Source organism: Cryptomeria japonica, chromosome 4 (genome assembly GCF_030272615.1).
Source record: "Cryptomeria japonica chromosome 4, Sugi_1.0, whole genome shotgun sequence".
In the NCBI taxonomy this organism is placed as follows: Eukaryota; Viridiplantae; Streptophyta; class Pinopsida; order Cupressales; family Cupressaceae; genus Cryptomeria; species Cryptomeria japonica.
The window spans coordinates 628,996,787-629,023,604 of record NC_081408.1 but is presented as its reverse complement, the minus strand read 5'-3'; the positions used below and the strand labels follow the sequence as shown (position 1 = coordinate 629,023,604).

At 34.1% G+C, this 26,818-nt stretch overlaps 1 protein-coding gene across 1 annotated transcript in view; it reads left to right on the top strand.

Annotated features, from left to right (window-relative positions):
- The first annotated feature begins 405 nt into the window (after window positions 1-405).
- Window positions 406-26,818, top strand: part of LOC131079088 (type IV inositol polyphosphate 5-phosphatase 11-like) — a 30,590-nt gene continuing 4,177 nt past the window's right edge. The window contains exons 1-3 of the mRNA XM_059219347.1: window positions 406-525; window positions 868-898; window positions 1,001-1,182. Coding sequence (XP_059075330.1) covers window positions 406-525; window positions 868-898; window positions 1,001-1,182 — 333 coding nt within the window. The remainder of the gene's footprint in view (window positions 526-867; window positions 899-1,000; window positions 1,183-26,818) is intronic.

Here is a 26,818-nt window from a genome sequence, read left to right as displayed (position 1 = left end):
TGTCATGCTAGACCTATGAGATGGAAAAATGACTATCTTTGACATAATAGAAGTTGTGGTGTTCTCGAAGTAGCATCACAATCTCCAAGAGACTTTAATGACTGTAACATTTTTGTAGTCTATAATTTGATGAATTTAATTCAAAATAAGAATAATAATATACCATTCATTAAAATTTGATTTTTACGAGAATATAATTGAATTAAATTCAATCTTTAATAAAAAGATCCACTACTTATATTATAATCCCCTCTAAAAAGACAAGACACCTACATTCACAATGTCAAACACACACCAAATGGTGTGGCCCAAGTTCATTTCATTCACACCTCCTCCTTCAGATACCCAAGAGGTGGATAGACATGATAAAATCCCACATCAGTTTTGACATTGTCAATCACTGATATGACGACTGTTCCACAAATAACATGCACACAACGACGCCTAAAGCTTGCGTGCCTTTATATTGCTACATACATAATGAACGTGTCTGACTTTTTTATGGCAGAGCTTGGCATTCGCTGGGTAGTTGATTAATTTATAGCACATGACATACAGAGAAATGAAATGCTCCTCTTTTTCCTACAAAATCCGATCTCTTATCCTGCCTTTACCTTTCACATGACGTTCATTGCCAACTTCTACTTCTTGACTTGTGTATTTCGACGTTACCTTTTTGTTTCGACCAATGCGTTGTCGACAAGATTGGCTTTTTTATTTGTCGACTTTATTTCTTAAATATATATATAGTGTGCGCGCTTTAATTGTTGTCGAAGCTCCACCAAACACGTAAACTATCTTCTTCTATATATTGAAATCTCTGTTTTCTATGTATTTTCTTTGGTTTTCGACCTTGAATTGTTTCAGAGCATTGCAGTAAAGGCAGACGTTTTAATGGGTAATTGAGTCTGTAAAGGTTCAGATGGAAAAAGAGTTAAGAATACAAGTGTTTCGACAAGGAAAAATAGAACAAAATCTAAAGTCTACAAGATTTTGCCAGTCCTTCCCAAGGATAAAGAAAGGAAGAAATCCCGTCGAGATTACAGAGAGAAAAAGACAAAGCATATAATTGTTCCAGATACAATAGATTTTGTTGAGAAGAGAAAGCTCTGCGAGGAGGAAACTGTCGACCGTGGATCGGATCTTTGCATGTATATTGTCACCTGGAATATGAATGGCAAGGTATGACAGATGAAGTTTAAAGTCTTTTAGGTCAAACTGAAATATGAAGATAGTGTGTCAAAGTTTTTAAGAAGATTTCTTGTGTTATTGTTTCTGATTTAGATTGTGGGTTTGTTTATATCAATTTTTCGAGTCACACATCAGAATGATAAATAGCTCATGAATTCTTTCAATTTTGTTTGATAGTATATGTTTATGAAATTATTGAATAGTTTGTAAGCTACAATATTTGTTTAAACAATGTTTTGTAAATAGATATCAAATTGACTGGATCTGATTTTGGAGAAACTTTTGTCGTTCAGTTAGACTAGTAATTGAATTGAATGATCTTCTAAGAAATCTTGATACTTCACTCTTATAGATATCGTCTAGATGTAATGAGCGGTAAATAAATTATTCATGCGTATGAAAGATAGATTTATATGAATCATTATTGATAAAATGTGAAAACGAATTTGATAAAAAAACTACATAATTAAATTTAGATTAAAACATCATAACTTTATGATAACTTACATTTTTAGAAAAAGATTTCGTCAACACTTTTAATATTTAGTTTATAAATTTCAGTTCCTGCTAAAATGATAATTTTGTGTGTAGAAATTGTGTTGGAAAGTTGGGTATTTGTTAAACTTGAATTCTCTATTATATATGATTGGCTTGTTTTGAGTGAGGCTCTGTTTTGTACCAGGTTGCTTGTCGTGACTTGCTTAAACTTCTAGGAAGAAAGAGAGAGAGCTTTGATTTTTATGTGGTGGGATTACAAGAAGCTCCCCATGGAGATAGTGCTTCTATTATTCAAAAGGTTCTTGGTTGTGATTACATGTTGCTCAATGTGTTTTACATCTATTATTTAACATGGTACACAATTACATCTTTTTACAAATTTTTGTTTGCTAAATTAGATTATAATTTTGATGACTTATTGGATGTTGAAATGTAGTAAGGTTAGTGCAATGACAATACAATCATTGCAACTTTACATTTTTGGAAGGAAATATTGGGATCCCTTAATTAGAGGTAAGATTTTATGTTTTTTCATCTTTAGTTTTAAGACTAAAAAACAATTGGCATAATTATAAATGTATATTCACAAAATTTAAGGTGTTAATTGTGGGTTGATGTAGATGTAAGAGTCGATAAAATTAGAAGCGGTGGCTTAGGTGGTGTAATGGGACGACGGAAAGGTGCCGTAGCGATTTCATTCAATTTCATGCATGCCTCTTTCATCTTCATATCCTGCCATCTTGCTCGTAAGCATATTTTATTTTTAACTTTATGTAATTAAAATCTACATTTCACAAATATTTTTGATTATATTTAAAATTATTATTAATGGTTTGATATTTAAATAAATAATTATGACACTTATAGTTAAATAAAGTATTTAATTTATTGATTGATTAAATAAAATTAAAAGAAGAAATATAATTAATTTAACAAACTAATTTTAGAAAATAAAAAATAAAAGATATAATTATGGCAATAGTTATTTTTTCATCATTAATAAAAACAACATTTTTTCCAAAGATAAATACAACAAAAGTTGAGATGAAATAATTTGGTCACTTGGTTGTGACATTAAAATTGAGCTAAGACAAGATGACATATGACTGAGCAATTACATTTGAAAGAATTTGTTCTTTCTCACAAGTTTGATTTAAAAATAACATAAGGCAACAATATTGGTATTTTTGGTGGGTATGTTGTGGAATATTCTTGGATAAACTTTGAAAAATCAGAATTATTTTGGTGAAGTACTTAAATTTAATAATAGAAGAGGATTGGAATTTGAGTTTGATTTTATTTATAAAATTATTAATTTATGTAGATTATTTTTTATATTTTTATGTGTTTTATTTTTTTATTATTAAAAATTAGTGTTCTATTGATGTTGGGGACAGGGACATTCAAGGGTGTGAGGATGAGTATCGGGGACGGGGCATAAAGGGCCTAAGTTTGGGGATGATGGGAGGGGGCGACGCTGATATACATATAGTACTTGAAAAACTAGTTGTGAAAAGATCTATAAGAATTACATTTCAAATGAAACCTTGGCAAATTAGTAAAATTATAAAATAAGTTGCAAATACTAAATACTAAGATTTCTTGAATGCTAAATAAAATTTGACAAATGAAATTGTCAAATTGGAGATTTCTATTACATCCAAAATATCATAAAGATGACCACATCATTACAATGAGTAGGATAAAAGTATCATAAAGATGATTACAAATTTACAATTACTAGCATGATATCAAAATAAGTACAAATTACTTTTTTGACATTTCAACAAATCTGGCGATGGGAAATGCCCAAGCATCCTTGAGACGCTCGAGGGATGCCTATGCATCCCCAAGACATCTCGGAGATGCTTGGGTGTTTCCCCATGTCCAAACATTCTAGCAGAGCACCAACGGTGGGGGGAAACGTGTCCCCATGGTTCACTGTTAAAGACGTTAAATTTTCACAGTTAATAATAATTGACACAATCATTTTTTTGATTCAATCATGTAAGATTTGTTTAGTATCAACATTTCAAATCACACTTTGTCACTCCTGTAGCTTTCTATTATTCTGATGATAGATCACATAAAACTCAAAAATAATATGAATACAACATTGATACTTCTATTCTGATGATAGATCACAAAAAACTAGAAAATAACATGAATACTAAGGATTTTTTCGAATGGCTTCTCCCACCATGCATACTTCTTCTGTCGTGCGCTCTGGTCCTGTCGTGGCTATGGATCCCGACCCTTTTTGTGCACTCCTTCCTATCTACGACATCTATGAGGGGTGGTGAGGGCTATTCTCACCCATCCCTGGATGCATCATTTTCCTCTTCAGCTGCGAATGTGACGACTAGGGTTTCTGGCTCTAGGGTTGTGGTGGCAGCCTCGGGGGGCCCTTCATCCAGTCTTAAGCAAGTGGCTAAGCGATGTCTTGGTGACAGAGGGTTTATCCCTATCTCTTGTGCTATTTCAGTAAAGGTGAAAAAGGATACTGAGCTGGAGATAGAAGATAATGTGTCTATTTTTTCTGAACATGGTGTTATTTGTCGGTTTAGGGGTTTTTGGCCCAGCCTCCCTGAGCTACATGATCGGATCTCCCATTATTGGGAGCCTCTTATTTACGGTGCTGTTCATATTTACCCTATGGCTAAAGGATTTTTTATTGCAAAATTTGAGAATGTTGAGGATAGAAAGAAAATCTTGTGTGATAATTATTTTTGTTGGAAGGATAAATTCCCTTTAATGGTTAAACCCTAGCACTCTGATTTCAATCCTTTTTTCTGAAACGTTTAATAAGGTTTCGATTTGGGTTCGGCTTCCTTATCTTCCACTTCATTTGTGGGTTGATTCTCTTTTTGAGGAAGTTGGTAATGCTCTTGGGGATTTTCTACTGGTGGATAATGATTCATATGACATTCTACACTCAACCTTTGCTCGTATTCTGGTCGAGCTAGATGTTCCAAAAGGTTTGCTTACCGAGATTGTTATCAACTCTTCTAAGGGCAGTGGACTATGAAGGGATTCCCTTTAGGTGTCGAAGATGTTTCAAAACAGGTCATGTCGCTAAGCGTTGTGGGCTTGAAAATAAGACTTTGTTGGCCTCATGGTGGAAGGGTGCTTCTAATGAGCATTACTTGGTTGAGAAGAAAACTGAAACTCATAAGGTTTCTCATATGGTGGCTTAGGATATTGTGGCATCTTCTCCGGTTGTTCTAGCTTTTGGTGGAGAGGTTGTTGAGCTGGTCTACAGTCTCATGCCCCACCTGTTGATTCCTCAGACGGATTTGTATCTTTACTCGGTGATTGTGTTGTGGTTGCTAATTCTGGAATTGTTCAGGTTGATGCTTTGCCTGTTGGGAGTTATTGCGCTTCTGAGAAGGAGGGTGTTGCTGGTGCTCTTTCTCAGAATCTTGATGGATCAGCGTTGGGTTTGTTGGATTGGTTTGATGAGGTTGCTAAGGTGGAAGAGGGTTGGATTACTGTTAAGGGAAAGAAATCTAAGAAGTCTATGCCCTCTTTTGACATGACTCTTCATTCCCATAAGGGCAGCACTAAAGGAAAATCTTGAGGGTCCCTGTTTGTGGATGTTTGGATTGTTACCCGTCTAGGTTTTTGTTGGTTCTTTGGCTACTATATGTATTGTTCCATCTTCTACAGCCTGTTTCGTCTTGAATTTATGTTTTGATGTTTTGATTCTAAACCTTTTAGAATCTACTTTGTTAAGGGTTTTAGGGCCCCTTCAAAACCTAACTTTACCTTAATCCAAAACATTGATACTAAACACAAATTACAACTGAATTTTTTAAACTACTTACGTCAATTATTATTAATATTTTTCCCTAATAAAATTATAACACATGATTACATCTGTATGCAGCCCATGAGAATAATGTAGAAGAACACAATTCTCAATACCAACGTATTAGCCAAACTATCTTCTCAGACTCACAAAAAAGAATGCAAATAAATCCCCTTGGCTTCCCAAAAAAGGAAACCAAAGTCATAACTCCAACTTCTCTTGAAACATCTGACATGGTGGTCTGGTTGGGTGATCTCAACTACCGAGTGGAGGGATCCAGAAAATCAGTTGCTTTTCTCATCAATCAAAACTTGCAGCAGGTAAATAAGTAAACACATTTTTTCTGTAACTCTCTCTTTTCTCTGCAATTCGAAACGTTTCAATTCAATCCCAACTGTGGAATGATAAAGAAAATTAAAGCCATGTTATGTTTGTTTTTTTGCAGCTGCAAGCAAAAGACCAACTTTCTCGAGAAGCCAAAAAGGGAGAAATTTTTCATGGCTTCTGTGAAGGGCCACTATCATTTCGACCCACTTACAAATATGATATTGGTACAGATAATTATGACACAAGTGCAAAGGTACACAACTATTCCATTCCAACTTGTGAATTAAAACATGGATCTTCCAGTGAAAACCACACTGTGGCACTGTTTGATCCGACAAAAGTAAAAAGAAAGAGCGTATCCAATGGTGAAAACCTCTCTGAGGCGCCTGAGGATGAAGGGTTTGACATTCTCCCTGATAATACACAACAGGAACGATCAACAATTCTCATCGAGGAAACCAAAGAGTATAATGTGGGGACTCCTAAAAATCCTCATATCATACATCTGGCATCTCTTCTCACTCCAGAGGAACAGCCTAAATTTATAGAGTTCTTCCAAAAGTGTTAGATCAACTTTGCATGGTCATATGCAGACATGCCTGGGCTTGATCCTGATTTAGTCATGCATCACCTCACCATCGCAGAAGGAGCCAAACCTGTCAAGAAGAAGCTTCGTAAGATGCATCCTCAAATTGCAGTACTAGTCAAAACAGAACTCAAGAAACTCCTAGATGTTGGTTTCATTAGACCAATTGATTATGCAGAATGGATATCCAACATTGTTCTTGTTGGCAAACCAAAAGGGGGCATCCACATTTGTACTGACTTCAGAGATCTGAATAAGGCCTATCCTAAGGATGACTTCCCCCTTCCAAATATCGACATCATAGTGGATCTGACAGCAGGACATGCCATGCTTTCACTCATGGATGGCTTTTCAGGATACAAATAAATAAAGATCGCACCAGAGGACCAACATAAGACAACCTTCACATGTCCATGGGGTACATATTGCTGGAATGTAATGCCCTTCGGTCTAAAGAATGCAGGAGCCACCTATCAAAGAGCAATGACCACCATCTTCCATGACATGATGCATACCATGATGGAAGATTATGTTGATGACTTACTAGCAAAATCACTCCCCAGAGAAGGGCATCTCCACATCTTAGATAAAATCTTTGATAGACTGGAACAATACCATGTTCGACTCAACCCAAAGAAATGTGTCTTTGGAGTGACCTCCGGGAAGCTTCTAGGATACATTGTCTCAAGCAAAGGTATTGAGGTCAACCCAGCAAAGGTAAAAGAAATCATGGACATGCCACCACCAAAGAATATCAGTCAGTTAAGGACATTACAAGGGCGACTTCAATCCATCCGAAGATTCATTGCACAACTGGCTGATAAGTGTCACCCATTTACACACCTGCTACACAAGAACATCCACTTTCAGTGGGATGCCCGATGCCAGCAAGCATTTCAGACACTTAAAAACTATCTCATGAATCCACCATTGTTACTCTATATCTCAGCAACTAGTACAACATTAGGTGTATTACTGGCACAACATAATGCAGAAGGAAAAGAGTGTGTTGTTTACTACATCTCTCGCACACTAGTAGGCTATGAACTCAATTACACCCCTATTGAGCGAGCTTGCCTAGCAGTAATCTTAGCAGCCACTAAACTGAGGCACTATCTGTTAACACACAAGGTACAACTCATTGCAAAGATTGATCCACTCAAGTATTTACTTAACAAAGCAGCATTGACAGGCCGCTTGGCCAAATGGGTGATGATTCTAAGTGAATTTGACATTGAGTATGTAGACCGTAAAGCTATCAAAGGTCAGGTTATTGCAGATCAGTTGGCTGATGCACCTCTCATAGGTGATCATCCTCTCATTTCCAATTTTCCAGATGAGGAGATATTCATGATCATAGCAGCACAACCATGGAAACTATATTTTGATGGTTCATACACTAGGCATGGCTCGGGGGCAGGCATTTTGTTTATCACACCTCAAGGTGATAGCATCCCGAAGTCTTACAGGCTCACATTTCCATGCGCAAACAATATAGCCGAGTATGAGGCCTTGATCACAGGACTCAGGTTAGCCATCCAATGGAAATTACAAGAACTGCAAGTATATGGTGATTCCCAACTAGTCATTCGACAAGCAACTGATGAATATTAGACCAAAGATGATAAACTCATGCCATATAAGCAAATGGTGGACACTCTAAAGACATCATTTACTACTATCACTTTTGAGTAGATACCAAGAGATCAGAATCGAGCTGCTGACGCTATGGCTACCATTGCATCTCTCCTAGATCTTCCATAGAATTCAACACATTATGAGTTCTAGGTCGAACAGCTTTGGATCCCCGCTTATGATATCCCTGAATCTGAGATGATATGTCGCCTTGTCGGTCCTAAATCCCCATGGTACGGTGAGTTCTACACCTATCTTCGCGATCATACCCTTCCTCCCAACCAATCGAATAACCAACGAAAAACCTTCATTCGCCAAACTGCTCGATATACCATTATTGCCGAAACCCTATACCGACGCGGTCTTGATGGTACTCTCCTTCAATGTCTGGAACAAGGTGAGATAACAAAGGCTTTGGAAGAGGTACATGAAGGAATTTGCGGGACTCATTCAAGTGGTCCATCACTCGCCAAGAAACTCCTGCGAGCTAGATATTATTGGCCATCTATGGAAAAGGATTCCTACTACTTTGTCAGAAAATGCAAGAAATGTCAAGTTCATGGCGACCTGATACATGCACCAGCCCAGGAACTGCAACCAATCATGACACCATGGCCTTTCTGTCAATGGGGCCTTGACCTTGTGGGTAAGATTCATCCATCTTCATCCAATGGCCATAAATTCATTATTACCGCCACCGAATATTTCACAAAGTGGATCGAAGCTGTTCCACTTACCCAAGTCACCGGCAAGCAGATCACCTCATTCATCCTCAACTACATCATCTGCTGGTATGGTGTGCCCATGTCCATCATCACAGATAACGATCTTCCTTTCAAAAATCAGGATGTCTGTGAACTTTGTGAGAAATTTCATATCCAACACCGCTTTTCCACCCCCTATTACCCACAAGGCAATGGTTAGGCCGAAGCATCCAATAAAAACATATTAAGAATCCTCAAAAAGACAGTCAATGATGTCGGCCGTGATTGGCATGTTCAACTAAATCCAGCGCTATGGGCATATCGAACTAGCATTCGAACCCCTACAGGTGCAACTCCTTATTCATTGGTCTATGGTGCAGAAGCTATCTTGCCTATTGAGGTCAAGATACCGTCACTACGGGTTTCCTTGCACAATCTCATTGATGATGAAGCTTACAGAGTCTCACGTCTTCAGGACTTAGAGTTACTTGATGAGAAGCGACAAGCTGCATACAACCATCTCAAAGCCTATCAGCAGCGCATGAGCAGAAGCTACAATCACCGAGTTAGACCTCGTACATTTGAGGTAGGTGATCTTGTTCTACGAGAGAATCCTCGCAACCAACCAAACAGAGAACATCAGGGCAAGTTTGAATCAAACTGGCTGGGCCCATATGTTGTCACTGTTGTGTTCGGGTCCGGGGCATATCAGTTGGCTACATCAGAAGGAGAACCGCTTGCAAATCCAATTAACAACATGCACCTCAAACAGTTTTATACCTAAGGTGTATAGAGCATCAGGCTCCCCTACATACCAGAAAATACCAAAAACATTTCAAAAAAAAAATGTCCTAAAGAAAATACAAAAACATTCAAAAAAGTAAAGAAAAATCATGCATCCAAACAGTGAACAACCACTCCGGTGGCACCTTGGGTAAGTACGATGGTGAAAACTTGGCAAACAGGCGCCACTCGTAAAGGCTATGGCTCCATTGTCTTTCAAACTTGTTGCGATCACATCTACTTCATACATACATCCATCCATCCATCAACCATGGCTTGTTATAAATCTACAAATCCAAGAAAGTACTATATGCATCCTGCATCCCGCTTTTTTATAGTCATGTCTAAACTGGGGGCAATGCCTTTAACCTATTGATGGAAGTGGATTCTACATTGTCTTGTGATTCATTAAAGTTCTTCATTTAAAACTATCTCACCAAATCCAAAACCATTCAAAACAAATTCAAAATCCAAAAACATCCAAAACACTTCAAAAAACCAAAAACATTCAAAACACTTCAAAATCCAAAAATATTCAAAAAATGTCTCACAAAATCCAAAAACATCAGAAAACATCAAAAAATCAAACAAAAAAAAACATGGCAATACATTGTACATACCCATCTGAGCAGATCCCAAACAAACATTGCTACATACTCCAAACACATGACCACTTATCAATCAAACCAAACAGTCAATTTCAAACACGCAAACTGTCTTCAACAAGGATGTATCCTTCCTTACCAAAACAAAGACAAGATGACATTTTCTTTGACAAGAAAATTCTGTTTACGCTATCAAATACTTGGTTGATTTATGGTCTAGTAATTTATATCGGGATCTTTCAACATTATTTTGTATCGTTTGCACATTATTCCGATGAAGTACTGGGGCATGTACTAATGGTGTCTACGTGGGAAGTTCACCAAGCTACGTGATCTTATGCCAAATGCAGTCATAGATCATTATGGCTTGCTGACTACAGCGTATACCTCGACCATATGAGCATGAACCATTACCAAGGATCCATATTCTTTATTCTTTATGTATATATTATTTGTTTGCAGGTACAATTCTCTTTCTTTGGTTCCTCCTACCTCATCCAAACTGGATAAAGGTTTTATCTCTTATTACGGTATGCACTTGTCTCAGGATATGATCAGCCTAAGATCAAGGAGGACGATCCAAGTCATGCATGAAAGGAGATAATCCTTGTCTGTTCCGCAAGAAATACTCAGGTCAACTTGATCCATTATATCAAGTTGCTTGTATTAACTTACTATATCAAATCCATGTAAGAAATACTCTGGTCATCTTGAATATTTATGTCAAGTTGCTTGTATTTTCTTACAACATTTTAAAGCTCAATGATGAAAAATAAATCACCATGGATCGTCATCTCATCTCATCTGTATATATTGCATTTCATTGCATTCCACCCATCCATACATTCATAATAGCTGCATATCATGCATACATAGTCATAATAATGCATACTCTATTTTACTCATCTTCTTCCATAGGACTCGGTCCTAGTCCTCCATATCTTCTATCTGACATCAAATCCCCCCTCACCCTCCCTATCTTGATCATCAACATCATCCTAATCCCTTCATCACTTCCTATCCTCACTCATCCACAAAATTAAGCCAGTTACTCTGTCTACACAGATACACCGACTCCCACACACCTAGACTATCAACATATACTCTGATCAAGTATCTTCGGGTCTCAACAGTTAATCGATTATGGTAATCCTAGACTACATCAGGCATTTATCATAATGACCTAGTCTCAACGGGGTTGCCATGATTCCCCACAACCATCCATCACACGCACACACTATCAATTGATCAACCAATCAAACACAATCCAATAGACAATTACATCAATTGTCTACGTCTTAACGAGTGTTTTGCTTCATATACCTTGACTTCATCGGGTAATTATATCAATTGTCTAAGTCACATCAGGTCACTTTGATTCACTTACTCAGACTTTATCATGTCCAAGCGACCAATTGACATCAACTATCACGCTTTGACTTGACTGGGGCAATTAAACTGATTGCACCAGATTGTCCAACCAATTTTGATCAATTGTATAGCATCAATCCAAACCCCACACTACATCTGCTATGTATCTCTTGCATGACCTCAGGGTACTCGCTGGCTTGTTGTTTCTTCATATTCACTCCATTTTCTCCCATTCTTTCATCATTAGTTCTAATTTCTTCTATTCTACATCCCCTCCAGTTTTCATTCTTTTTTGAGAGACCGCCCGATTTTTCAGAAAAAAAAAAAAAAATCGGCCCATCTCTCGAGGGGGCATACCACCCATTAAATTTACATTTTATGGGGCATTTCTTCGCACCTATTTTTCTTTCTTTGAAACGACGCGATAAACTGCACCGTCTCAAAGAGGGGCAAATGTAGTCACATAAATCTGTCCACTTAATTAAATGAATACTTAGTATTTATTTGATTATTTAACCATCAATTAATGAATTAATTAAATTAATATGTAATTAATTCATCTTAACCCTCTTCTCCTATTAATTAAATAAATTATTCAATTTATTTGATTTAATTCACTTAACCAAATTCAGACCATTAATTAAATAAATAAATCATATTTGTTTAATTAAATCTTCTCTCACATTTAAATAAATTAATATTTATTTAAATCCCCCAAAATCCCACCTCTCACATTTAAATAAATTAACATTTATTTAAATCACCTTTATCCTCTACCCACTTGTATTTTCCTACAAAAGCAAGTTGCACAATTATTTTAAATAAATAATTTATTTAAAACACCTTTATCCTCCACCCACTTGTATTTTCCTACAAAAGCAAGTTGCACAACTATTTTAAATAAATTATTTATTTAAAATCCTATTTATCCTCACCCACTTGAAACCTTTAATGGTTTCCCTTAAAGTATTCAAACTTGATGGCTTTAAAGTCTTCAAACTTGATGGCTTCCTTCTATAGTCTTCTTAAGACTTTAATGGTTTTCCTTAAAGTCTTCAAGCCTTTAATGGTTTCCCTCAAAGTCTTCAAGCATTTTAATGCTTTATCTTCATTTTTCTCATTTAAATAAATTAATATTTATTTGAATATTTATCCAAATGCAAATTACACCATTTAATTGAAATAAATGATTTTATTTTAATTGAAAATACCAAAATTTCTCCCACTTGCATTTTCCTACAAAATCCACTTGCATGCCTAAACCCTTTCTAGAATTTTCTAATCACTTCTAAATAACCTAACCCCTTCTCTAAACTTTGTCACATTTCTAAGCAAAAGGGAAGTCACTTCTCAAACCCTCAAAGTCTTTGATAACCATTAAAGGCTTTCAACCTTCAACCACTAAATGGCTCAAAGTCTTTGATAACCATTGAAGGCTTTCAACCTTCAACCACTTAATCCCCAAAGTCTCCAATAACCATTAATGGTTACCTCAAACCCTCCCACATGGTTAAAACATTTGTTTTGACTCAACCTCTACCCAACCCAAAGGTCTCATCAGGCCATTAATGCTTTGACCATGATTATCTCTTAAACATTTGCACAAAGGTTTATCCTTGGATTAACTCTTAATCCAGTGGGTAATCTTAATTTGGACTTGACCCTTAGCCTCTAGATAACCATGAGGTCTTCTCAGGCCTTTAATGCCTCCAACCTCTTCTCTCAACCCAATCCTATGTTGACACTTGTCACCATTTTATTGGTGCCAATTGTGCACATGGATCCCCAACTTTCAAACTTGGCCCTTGATTAAACCATTCAATCTTAACCCTTCATTTCCCCATTTCTTCTATAAATAGAACCCTTCTCCTCAAGCAAAAAAAAAAGCATTAGAGTATTGTTGTTATACTGGCATTAGCATAGAGCTTTCTCATAGCATCACTATCTACACTTGCATAGGATTTGCTTATCATATTCAACCATCTTGAATCTCCATATGGCATCCATGGCTAGTGCTAAAAGCTGAGAGCTACCCTCATTTGGGACTTGGAGAGGAGAGGAACAAGGGAGGAGCAACTATGAGCATCTTGATTAGCATTTGGAGGAGTATAGTTTATCTATTCTATGTTTGTATGCTTTCTATTTCATGCTTAATATCTCTCTTGATATGCCTGTTTAGGATAATCTTTTGTTGCTAACACTAACGTTTGTTTCTTGTGCTCTTGTGTGTGTTGCCATCAAACAAATTTTCTAATCATTTTTGCAGAGCATCAATTTTAATTTCATGTAGAGGAGAGTTCAATCTTGGACAGACAGAATTCTGTACAAAATAAATTCTCCAGCTATTATGAAAGCCCATGTGGAGGAGTACGACTGTATCAAGTCGATCAAGGGGTTTGCTCACAGGCCTGTAAAACTTCATCTCTATATCAAATTTAGGCGGCCGCTCATGCATGCATTAAATGAGCAGGTTTCTCACACAACGTATTCTCTGTTTAAAAATTGTATGTAAATAATTTCGTATTTCCTGAAAGAAAAGAATCTGTTTGTGTTCTGAACTAGAATTTCACCCTAAGAGGAAAGAACTCAGGGATGTAAATGTAAACAAGGAGTTTCTAGACTTTTTTTTTCTTGTCGAAATTATAAAGTTTGGTTTTGAGAATTTTGGTAATTAATGAAAGGTATTGATGTGTATTTTCGGTTAAACAAAAAGGGAATGGCTATCCAGTTTCAAGAATGCATCAAGCATCTATTATAATGAATATGGGATAATGCTATCTTGATGTATTATAAGGGTTGGATAGCCATTCCAAACAAAAAGATACTTAAGAACCAAAAAAGATACAATGAAAGTTCAGTTTCTACTAATTCACTCGATCCATCTTGATATCAATATAGTATATTTTTCTTCATTATGTTTAAAATGAGAAAATTAAGACAACTAATGATATTGTTGGTCTAGATGCATACTTCTTTGCAGTCTCTTTTAGTTTCACACATATGATAGGAATTTACATACGATTGCCTTTGGGCTAAAAAGTGTGAAAAAAAGGTGATTTTCTTAAGGCACATCTTCCTTGTCCAACAATGCACAGAGGGTTACCCGAATTGGCTTCCTACTCCATTTCTATTTTGGAGGTTTAATGAATTAATCTAAAGAAATCAATTTTTATGATGGAACAAGATAAAGACTTGTTTTTGCTGCATCTTGATTTTGTAAATATATTATTGAAGATCTTCAACTCTTTAAAATACATTGTTTATTTTAAGAAACTGGGTAGACTCCTCTCTGTTTATCTTTTCTCTAATAATTTTATGACACAGAAGGTACAATTTAAGGGTAGACTTCTCTCTGTTTGGAACCTACCTCATTAATTTGGCTTAGAAGATTAATATTTTTCATAAAAATGAATTAGGCAATGTTGTAACTTAGGTGCATTAGTTGTATATCTCTATGAGATTCGACCAACAGTTCGCTAGATAAATAGAAACAACAAATGAGAGAGAGTTGCAAACAAATTGAAGTTTGATTGCATTCGATGAGTGAGTGAGAACATTAGAAGAGGAATAGTATATATAGAACAAATATCCTGCCTATCATTCTAACTAACATACCGACTAGGCAAGATGCCACATAAGCAAGCCACCTATACACCTAACCATGATTATACACCAACATGCCCCCTTAAACATAGCTTAGCTAAGGAAAAAGTGTGGGTCTTGACATCAAAGCCTAATAAGTGTTTGTGTGTAATTATGCTTAGATGACTTGTCCATGTGGCAAGTTAGGTAGGGTGGTAAGTAGGATATTTTTCTTTCTTTATACCTTCACTCCTCTCCTATGTAATCACTCACTCATTCTATGCATCAACATCATTTGTTTGTTTTTTCTCTCTCCTTGTTATTTCCATTATGTCTAGTTTTCCTTGTTGATCTCACATGGTATCAGAGCCTTTGCTAGTGAAATGGAGATGCAAATGAATTTCCAAGAAAATTAGCATGGAGATTTGAAGGTAGGATTGCAAATTGTAGTTTCGTGCAAATCTAGTTTGGTTGTGCAAATTGAAGGGGATGATTGCAACTATTTGGTGAAATTCATTCAATTTGTAGTAAAATTTGTTCAAGCTCTCTCTCATTTCAGCAAATATTCATGAAAGAATTGAAGATTTATGAAATATTTAAAGTTTACAAAAAATTGCTCATTTACAAAAAAATTGCTAGATTTCTGCAAAGCTTGTTTGTAAGGATTGTTTTTCACCATTTTGGTGTCATTTTCCTCTCAAATTTGTAAAATTGTGCCACAATTATAGTCAACTTGCAATTTTTTGGTTAAATTCGCAATTATTTTCACTCAATTTGATTGGTAATTATAATATTGTTTACAAATCAACTATATATTTGCTATGTTTAGCTGAGATTTGACATTTTTTTGACAAATTTGCAATATAATTGACCTACAATATTCACTACTTTTTGGCACAAATTTGAGTTGACCAGCAAAAAGAATCATTGTCCAATGCATCAACTTGCAAATAATTATTGTTTGAAGGAATTATTTGCAATGAACAATAATATTTTTGTCCTTGTTGGAGTCGATTTGTGTATGTGGTGTATTGCATCAATTTTTTGTATATGTAATCTACTTTGGGTTAAATTGAAGTAGCAAGGGAAGCATAGTCATTGTGAAGGAAAAATAGAAATTTAAATTTAAAAATTTGCCTTTATTTTGGTATCCTTTGGTATCTACTTTATGTCAATTTGGGGTAGATTTTGGGTAAGAAGGAGGCATGGAAGTCTTGGAGGGAAAACCCAAAATTCAAAATTGGCTCTCATTTGATCTCCCAACAATCTAACCTTTAATTTAGATGTTTTCAATATTCTATTACACTACCATTCTACTTGCACTATGACATATGCAATTGCAAACTTTATTGTAGTTGTTTGTGTAACTATTCATAGTAAAAAGTGGCAAAATGATGATGTCAACAAATATGCTAGGGCATCTATCATCAAAAGTGGGGGGAGAGCCTCCCTTTGACTTAAGCTCATGGTCATATGGGGCTTAACTTTTCCTCATTTTCTCCTCTCATTTTCATTTTTATTATTTTGTTAATTGTTTGAAATGCATAATTTTTATTTTGCTTTTATGGGATTTGTAGTGCACATGATCCTTATCTTAATATTTTAAGAAAAAGAGCAAATGGCTATGCTAGATAAATGCTACTTTAATTTTATTTTTAAAATTTGATATCTATTTGCGTATTTTACATAGATTTTTAAAAATATAAGTATGCTAGTATATATATTTTTCTTTGCAATATTTGTAAACTTCAATTTTGGTATTGTCTCCCTTAATTTTGTAAGTCTTATAAACAATTTATATGTACAAAAATTGTTAGTATAATTGATACTCCAACTCTTTAAATCTATAAATATAAATAAAAATTTGTGCAAATAAATGTCATATATGTGCATCATAAATATTAAAGTTACTAGATTTCCACAATCCATAAGACTATATTTGTTGTTATTTTTATTTTCGATTGTGTGAGATATATATTTTTGAAAAAAAATATATTGTCATAAATATGCATCATAAACATTAATATTACTAGATTTCCACAATCCATGAGACTATTGTTGCTATTGTTTTTGGATTCAATTGTGTGAGATAAATTTGTAGAAAAAATTACAATCATATATGTGTATCATAAAAATTAATGTTACTAAATATGAAACTATCATTGCTACTATTTTTGGATTCGATTATATGAAATATATATTTGTGAAAATAACTATCATATAAATTATAGTGGCCCTCGCTGGACTGGTAGCTCGTGGACTTCATGCCCTTGCTGGGCAGTCATGCCCGCAAATCTGAACCTCCATAAAAATAAAAATAAACTATCATATTCCTTGTATTGTTAGCCATGAGAAAATGCCAATCTAAACAACCCCTTTTTAGAGGAGGATTCAATCAAGAAGGAAACATTCAAAATAAATTAAGATAAAGCTCTTGGTCCTAATAAGCTTCCCACTAGCTTCTATCAAAAGTTTTAGGATATTATTACCAAAGTTTTGGTGGCTATAGTGGAAGAAGCTAGAAGGTTAGGTATAATGCTAAAAGATTTGAACAATATTTTTTTAGTCTTAATCCCAAAAGATAGTTTTATGGAAATAACGGATGATTCTAGGACCATATCCCTCTTGAATTATATCTATAGAATAATCTCAAAAGCAATGGCTAATAGAATCAAGGAGATACTTCCCTTTCTCATATTTTAAAAACAAAGTTAGTTTTCCCTATGGAGATCAATCACAAATTGCATAATCATTGTCTCCAATGCTATACATTCTACTAGAAAAAGAAAAAAGTGAGAGAATGTTAACCAAAATGGATATAAGAGTGGCATTTGATCAAGTAGATAGATAATTCCTTGTAGATGTCTTGGAAAAATTTGGATTTTAAGTAATGGGTTAAATGGATTCAAAGATATATATTGGCACCTATATTCTCGGTTACTATTAATGGAGGGACACTAGTTTTTATCAATACTCCCTATATAATAAAAAGTTGCAAGAAGAAACTACAGATCACTTGCTCCTGACCTACAATTATGCAAAAGTATGTTGGAAAGGAAAATGAAAAAAATTGAAATTTGTCCTTATTTATTGCTAAAATACATTCTCTCCCTTTTCTTATCATTGGTATTACTATACAAGAATTTGTTGTTTAGTGTTTTGATTTCTTAACCTTTAATTTTTATTTGGGAAATGGATCCATTATGGAGGTTGTGAATAATGCAAGAAAAGATCAATCAATTAAGAAAAGTACATCACTTGGTGAGAATCACTAAACCTTCCCATGGATTCTACATTGGTCCTAGATGCAAATAAGAGACATGTTTCTTTTAGAGGGATCACCACTAATCTCATACTTGAGAAGATATTCAAAACATCATCTCCTATTCTTTTGTATTGAATTCAGATGGTCTTGGGTGATGTGTTTGTAAGGACCGCCAAAATTTCAAAATAACATAAATCACAAAATTACACATAATCATGAGTAAATCATTGCCACATGTTTAGATATACGAGGTTAGAGATAAGAAATTGCATTTCAACATATAAAGTCAAATTACATAAGTTGACATCAAGATAGACATAAGGAAACATATACCTTTACAATAGACCACAAGGTCAAATACAATAAACGCACAAAGACCAAATCATGATGACCACCCTGACAGGAACTCTTGACATCTATCTTCCTCGAGCACATCATAGGCGAGAACATTGCCGGAGTGCGTTTCCACCCTATCACGAAGCAGTTACACTTCCCTAGAACCTTTCATGACAAGAAAGATACCCAACCCAACACGAGGAAGACTAACAGTGTGATACCGGCAAGAGTAATGGAATTTGTGCAACATGATATATCCACATTCTAACACTAATGCAACAACATCATGGGCACACATGTATGCAACATACATAGCAGACAAAGCATCAATCCATGCTTTCCCTATTTTTTAATTACTCACAAACATTAGCCAATTATGTACACAACCATATATTTACACATTGAAACTCTAGGATGTATATAAAGCTCGCAAAAACATACATACATTTACAAAGACACATAATTGTATACATAATCAAATAGGAGCAATCATATTTGAATATCTAATTGAAGAAAAGGCATATTTTAGTCAAACAATGAACCACAAGCTTTCACATATGTATGAAGATAAGAGAAACAACCTTTGATTATCTATCTAAGTTCATGAATAGCCCCTAAAGATAGTGACTAAAAGCTTAAGCACTTAACAACAAGAGCTAAGAAAATCCCAATCAAAAGAGAAACAACTACTTACAACCCTTGGTTGGATTCTCACAATTTTCAAGGGTATAAACAACTATACATAATGCACATAAACAAAATAATGAAAAAATTTCTATAATCAAGGAATTATATCCATCACTAATGAATGGGATATGGTCAATCATACATTACTAAAACTATAAGGTTTACAACCTCGTATCATAAGCTTGATTCAAGTGTATACGAAACTATGTCTTTAAGAATAATAATAGTTCCTGGACACTTCTTCTAATCTTATGAAAAAAGACTTAGAAATATCATATCTTATACGTTTCTAATGGAATATCCACATAGCACTATATTATAAGGGATAAAAAAGAACATAAAGATAAAATAATGTATGATGTCTCTCTCAAGCCTTAGCGTGCTTAACCCAATAATTAATATCAATTTGCACATTTATAATCCATCTATTTAATTCGACATGCACTTCGATTGCATACAAAGTCTCTTTAACTAAGGACAACAGGACTAAGTACTAAATAAACTTACTTGACCCCATACGTAGGAGGTAAGAGCAGTTACAGTGCATCGTCTCAAGAAAAATGTCACGCGTGGGTATATCAAGACACAAAAGAAAAATAAAGAACTAGATCAATGATAAATCGTAGAGATCCTTAAGAAATATATTTTTAGATTGCACTGATTGTAAATAATTCTCTAAAAGGGGTTGATGGAACCACTTAAGGGACTCGTTGAGCACTAGAGATATTGGTGTATGATCTAACTCCTGAGAAATAGACTAGAATCTTAACCCTATTCTTCTCTGGATGATTTGAGGTTTTAGTGGTTGATAAATAAATAAATAAGAATGTAATTTTTGAGCAAATTGTTGACAAATACATGGAAATTTGGATTCATGCAATCTCATGATCATAGGGTATGCATTCTACTAGATAGAATTGTATATTTGATATCCCATTGTAACTCTGATTGCAAGAATAGTCGAAAATGGATTTGTTAAAAAAAGCTTTAGAACATTCAAGCAAGCAATTTGACAGGTGTAATGCCAATTCCTCAACCTTTGCCAATATTATACTCACCTGTGCCAATATTGGGAGCTTGCAAAAGGGTAAGGACATGCATCAAAGCATAATGTTACATAGTTCATGTTAGATATAATTGTTGGAATATACACTAACAGACATGTACAAAGCACACAAACAGATCATAAAAATATAAATAGAAAAACCCAAGCAAATTCCCCATTGAATAAATAAAGTTTCGAATGTTTTTATGTAAATTGCCAAACAAAATCTACTTACCTTATCAAGTTAGATATCATAATTAGATGGATGAATCTATGGAACCACAATCTCTTTATCTACCAAAAAATACTTACCTAGTTGAATACCTTAAAGATTAGATGAATCCTGTACAAAGCGTTGCCGCCTCCTTATTTGGGGTGTGTTCTATGGTTTTATATTATCCATGAAATCCAAAAATATACCCTCCGCATGAAGGCAAGCTTTTCTTCTTTTATTTTTATTTTTAGTCAATAAATTTTTCTTCTATTCAATACTATAATTTTGTTAAAATAGAAGTCCTCATTTTACCACGTATATTGTAAGTCTCTTTGCTTTTTACGTATTCCTTTAACCTTTCCTTTGGCATGCATTCAATTTATATTTTTATAACTAGCTTTTATTAATAAAGCCAAGATGTTTCACTTTGCATGGTCTTTCTTTAAAAATACTTCAAGATTCATATTTAACAAGATGTTGCACCCAAGCAAAAGTTCAAAAGACTTAATGAAACCAAAAGCAATATACTATCAAACACAAGATGTTGTACCCAAACAAAAGATCAAAAGACTTAATGAAACCAAAAGCAGTGTACTATCAAACACAAGACGTTAAACCCAAACAAAAGCTCAAAACCAGAAATATATATTCTTGAACCACATAAAACTTAAATAAAGAATTATTATCTATTTATGATAAAACAACCAACTTTCAGAATATTAAAAGATATACCAGGATCAAAATTTTGAATATCAAAAGCAACATATAAATTGATAGCCAATTTTAGATCCTTAATGACCCCTAAAATCTTAACAATAGTTCCATAGAAACATGCTTGAAATTATGGATATCAACTGTAATATATAAGCAATAATTCAATAGAAATATAGCTATTGAAAGGATGCAACCAAAACTTCAAATAAATTCCTTAAGTCAGTGGAAAGAGTGAAGCAGATAAAATGAGATCGATAACCATCAAACTAAAGGTTATCTAACTAGCTTATTCATTTTTGAAAAAAAATAGCAAAGAAAAATCAATTGTGATTAATATGATGTGTAGGTCGACGTAATCTCTGCATTCATGTCGTTGTCCACAATAAAAAGGTGGAAGTGAATCTTCGATAATTTGGGCCGATCATAACCCCTGTATATGCATGATAATGCATTTGGGGCAGCCCAATAAAGGAAATGAACATCACAGTCATATTATTCATGGCTGCCACAATCATTGATAGTAGATTTTAATATACTAAGTGCCATTTCTAATGCATGTTAAAATATACTTCAAATAACAATTAACATTTTTTGCAGGAAGACATTAAGTTTCCTAGTAAGCTAAATTCAAAGGAATCTTGTCCACCTGGAAAGCCTAATGACAATTCAGATAGTGTCTATTTCTCAAGGTTATGTTCCACACAAAGAAGATGCATCATCATATGAAGAATACATTGGCATAAATTCAGCAGCTACAATGAAGGAAACCATGGATAAGGCTGAAGCAAAACTTTAAAATGACCAAGAAAGCAAGTAGATAGTCTAGAGAAGAGAACATTAAAGCCCTATTGTATGCTATTAGGAAACCTATTTCAATTCTAGTCCATTTAAAACACATCTTATATTCATGTAATAAACTGTTTGAAAAGTAATGAACAAGGAGGGTAGATGTGCCAACATCATCATTTATTCACACATGAGGTGGAAATAGTTGTTGACCCTAATAAGGAACTACGTTGCACCTTTAAGTCTAAAAGTCAAATAGTATCATCCATATGCCATAACTCAAAAGGTAATTAGAGGTTTCAAAGGAGAAAAAGTGGAAAAAAATCCTCCAATGCACAAGGGTGAATTTTGACCAAGTAAATCTTCTTCAGCACATGTTACGAAACTTTAGGAAGCTATTGTACCACAAAAGGGATAGCTAGAGGTCAATGGAAGGAGTTCTCCCTATTGTAGACTAAGGATTATAATTGAAATAGTTCTTTTCTTTCAAGCTCAGGGATGAAAGAGTTGTGATTGTCTGATTTCTGTCTTTACTCATGGCAATCTGCGAAGTTGAAATTGTTAGTGATTTATGAATTTCAATCATATGAGTTGAAACAATATTGGTAATACATAAATGGAAAATTAATAAATAAGTTATAATCTTTTCATGGGTATCCTACCATGTTTATTGGGTGCTAAGCTAGACCAGTTAATTGATGAGGATAGTGTAAGATCCTCCATATCATTAGATAATGACTAGAGTTATCAAAGTTTGAATTCGAGTTATAAATCAATGCCAAACTAATCCAAGAACTTCTATTGAGTTATACCATATTCATTAAGTTGGAGAATGTAAAAGTTTTCATTTCTATAAATTTTATGAATTAAGTTTATTTATATGTTCCAAATAAATTTTATTGTTTTTTATTGTATTTTGTTATCATCTTAATTTAAATTCCATTTCTAGTTTTAAATATACCTATAGAAAAGTGGTCTTCTTTGTTGGAACAATCTAAATGTTCTGGGGATCATTATGTCAATATAGAGAAGACCAACAATGTAATCATATTCATGCTATGCCTGCCAACAATCCTTATTTATAATTCTAATTTGATCTGTGAACTAACATCTTTCTTTTAGTGGGTAAGTCATTTGCTACCCTGAAAATAATTTTATGTGGGAAAACTATTTGCTAGTTGAAATTGTTGAATCTGAACTATTTAAATTTGTGACCTTAATTTATCTGTGTTTTTTAATTTAAGGGATTAAATGTTTGAGTCTAATATGCATTTATATGGTGTAAATATTTTTCCTTCCTAAATTCTTAATTGACCTTCCTAAACGCTACTTCAATAGAATTTGAGAACTGATGAGGGCGAAACACTGAGAGAGATATATAGATTTATATTACTCTATGCTCATGATATCATACATTATATATTTTCAGTCAAATGAAACAAATATGCGGCAACAATTCATGAAAATGATGCACTATATAATTCACATCAATCTAAACCATAATAAGAGATGTATTGCTAATTAAATTAATTCAAGACCGAAAGAGGATGACATGAAATACTTATTAGCCTAAATGTTAGAGATGAATCCTAAAGTATCTTCAAAAACAAAACAAAAATGAATCTAAACATTAATCTTAGAAGAATTTATGCATCTGATTTCAAAGCTACAAAAGTAATTTTTGTGTCGTATTCTAGCTTTTGTCCAAAATGAAATTACAAATGCAATATGTGATCAAGGAAAAAAGTGCCAAGACCAATTGCACATCACATAGAAGAGGTGAATCATTTCAACCTTGTTTTGGCTGAATTTTTTTTAGATATTTTGTGTTGAACACATAATAAAAATAACTCCCTAAATGCACAAAACTAGTCACAAGTAAGGTCTTGAGCAACCAACTAGGATGTTTTCTGTAAAGGCAAATTGTTACGAAAATGCACCTTCAAGCTTAGTTTAAAACTCTTTTTGGCTTGCCAAAATTATAACAATCACTCCACTATTGTGAAACCAGGGCAAAAATCCTCGAGCCATTTCTTACAAGGGAAAGCACCTTCTACGTGCAAGACACCTTCTAAGCTTAGAGGGTATTTTCCCTTGTAAGCCAATGCCTCAGGGGATTTGATTCTATCACACCTAGCCTTGACTTGGTATGTCCATTTTATCAAGGTCACTTTTATATGGAGAGCAAAACTTTCAAGGACCGTTACTCTACCTTACCACTAGACCATGTCTCATTGTTGCCAAATTTTGACTCTTATTCTTACTTTTAAATTTTAGGGGGATTGATCAATTATCTTGAAATTGCTTGTCTTATCCTCACATTTATCTCATGGGGTGTGAGGATTTCAGGGTATGAACAAAACGGGGTCCAATTGGTAGGTGTACAACCAAATGCCACAACCTTTGCCAGCATCCCTATGCCAGCATCCCTAGCATGTGCCAAAAGAGGGGCTTTCGAACAAGGTATGATTCTGCGGACAGGCAGAAGTGGCAGGAAGGGAATGCACCAACGAACAGCCCTTTCCTTTCCATACATTTAACATTCTCTCTCAATCTAAATGTGGCACGAGTTAAACCTTAAATGTGCAAACCAGACAAAGAAAGCACTAAATATGAAAAAAAACAAAGGCATTCATGCTTTTTACCCATGGTGCCGAGGGCATCAGAGTCATCGTAGAAAGTCACAGAGGTTGTCTTCCATCCGTCTACTCCTTTGCCATAAGAAGTAGAGGCCAAGAGCGAAACAATTACACACAGCAATAATATTATCCCGGTGGTGTTTATTGTAAACGAGGCAAACCACATTATCAATTTCTTACTCTATCTCTACTCCCTATTTTTCATTTAAAAGAACAACTGTGTAGATTCGTTGATCACACATATTGTTTACATGCAACACACCTATGTTTGAATCCCACGACACAGTAAAAATACTATAAAACCTACACAACTGTGATACACAGACCTGCGCTATCTATTTTGACAATCTGTCACACTGCAAGAGACTTCGCTTTATGTGCATTCTCTCTTCTTCTAATTTGCAATTTTCCCTGATAATCAGCTGTCACTAAAATTTGGTCCAATCAAGTAACAGATAAATATTTTTAATAAATTTGAAGATTAAGAAACTAGCACTTCTCTTTGATTAAGAGATGCATAATATTAGAAACTGATATAAATCTAAATTATAATTGGTTAAAGAGTAAAAGATTAATCACTAGATAATTATTGCCACATCCGCTATAGTTCCTAAGGGCAGGAACTAAAAATAATAGTCAACTACATCTCTCAGCTTAAGAAGGTAAGAAACTTATATTGTTTTATATTCAAAAGCTTTTAAAATCCCCATTACTTTGCCAAAAAAAAGGGAAATCAATAATTTAAAACTTTTTCTCTTATTTTTCACATTAATACCCATTACTTTGCCAAAAAAAAAGGGAAATCAATAATTTAAAACTTTTTCTCTTATTTTTCACATTAATAAGATATGTAAACTAAACTTTAACATTCATATATACTTCTTTTCTTTTCTTTTCTTTTCTTTTTTTTTTTTTGACTTATACGAAATCTTTTTTTGAAGTTCTTTGAAATGTATATTATTATTTATATATATAAAAAGTTTAAAAGTTTTTCTAAATAAATAATTAATAAAGAGTTTTATAATAATAATATTTGATTTAATTAATTAAAAAGTATATTTTATTATTATTTTTAAATTAAAAGAAAAACTAATAAATGAAATAAGTATAAATTATTTTTTTAATTTAGAAAATAGGGTAGTGACAGTGTTCCTCATGGATGGTCGTGATAACATGTAAACAAGGACATCACTTCTATGTTTGTGGATGTCATGCTAGACCAATAAGAGAAAAAAAAATGACTATCTTTGACGTAATGAAGGATGTGATCTTCTCGGAGTAGCATCACAATCTCCAAGAGACTTTAGTGACTGTAACATTTATGTAGTCTATAATTTGATTAATGTAGTCTATAGTTTGATTAGTTGAATTCAATTGATAAGAATAGTAGTATACCATTCATTAAAGTTTGATTTTTACAAAGATATAATTGAACTAAATTTAATCTTTAAATAAAAAAAATCTAATCTTTAGAATATCTACTACTTATATTATATTATAGTCCCATCTGAAAAGTCAAGACACCTATGTATACACTCACAATGTCAATCACACTCCAAATGTGTAGCCTAAGTTCACACCTTACCCTTGAGAAACCCAAGAGGTGGATAGACATGATAAAATCCTACATCAGTTTTGACATTGTCAATCACTGATATGACGACTGTTCCACAAATAAAGTGCACACAACGACGCTATAAGCTTGCGTGCCTTTATATTGCTACCTACATAATGAACGTGTCTGACTTTTTATGGCAGAGCTTGGTATATCCTGGGTAGTTGATTAATTTATAACACATAATGCTCCTCTTTTTCCTACAAAATCCGATCTCTTACCCTGCCTTTACCTTTCACATGACGTTCATTGCCAACTTCTACTTCTTGACTTGTGTATTTCGACGTTACCTTTTTCTTTCGACCAATGAGTTGTCGACAAGATTGGCTTTTTTATTTGTCGACTTTATTTCTTTAATATAAATATAGTGTGCGTGCATTAAATGTTGTCGAAGCTCCACCAAACACGTAAACTATCTTCTACA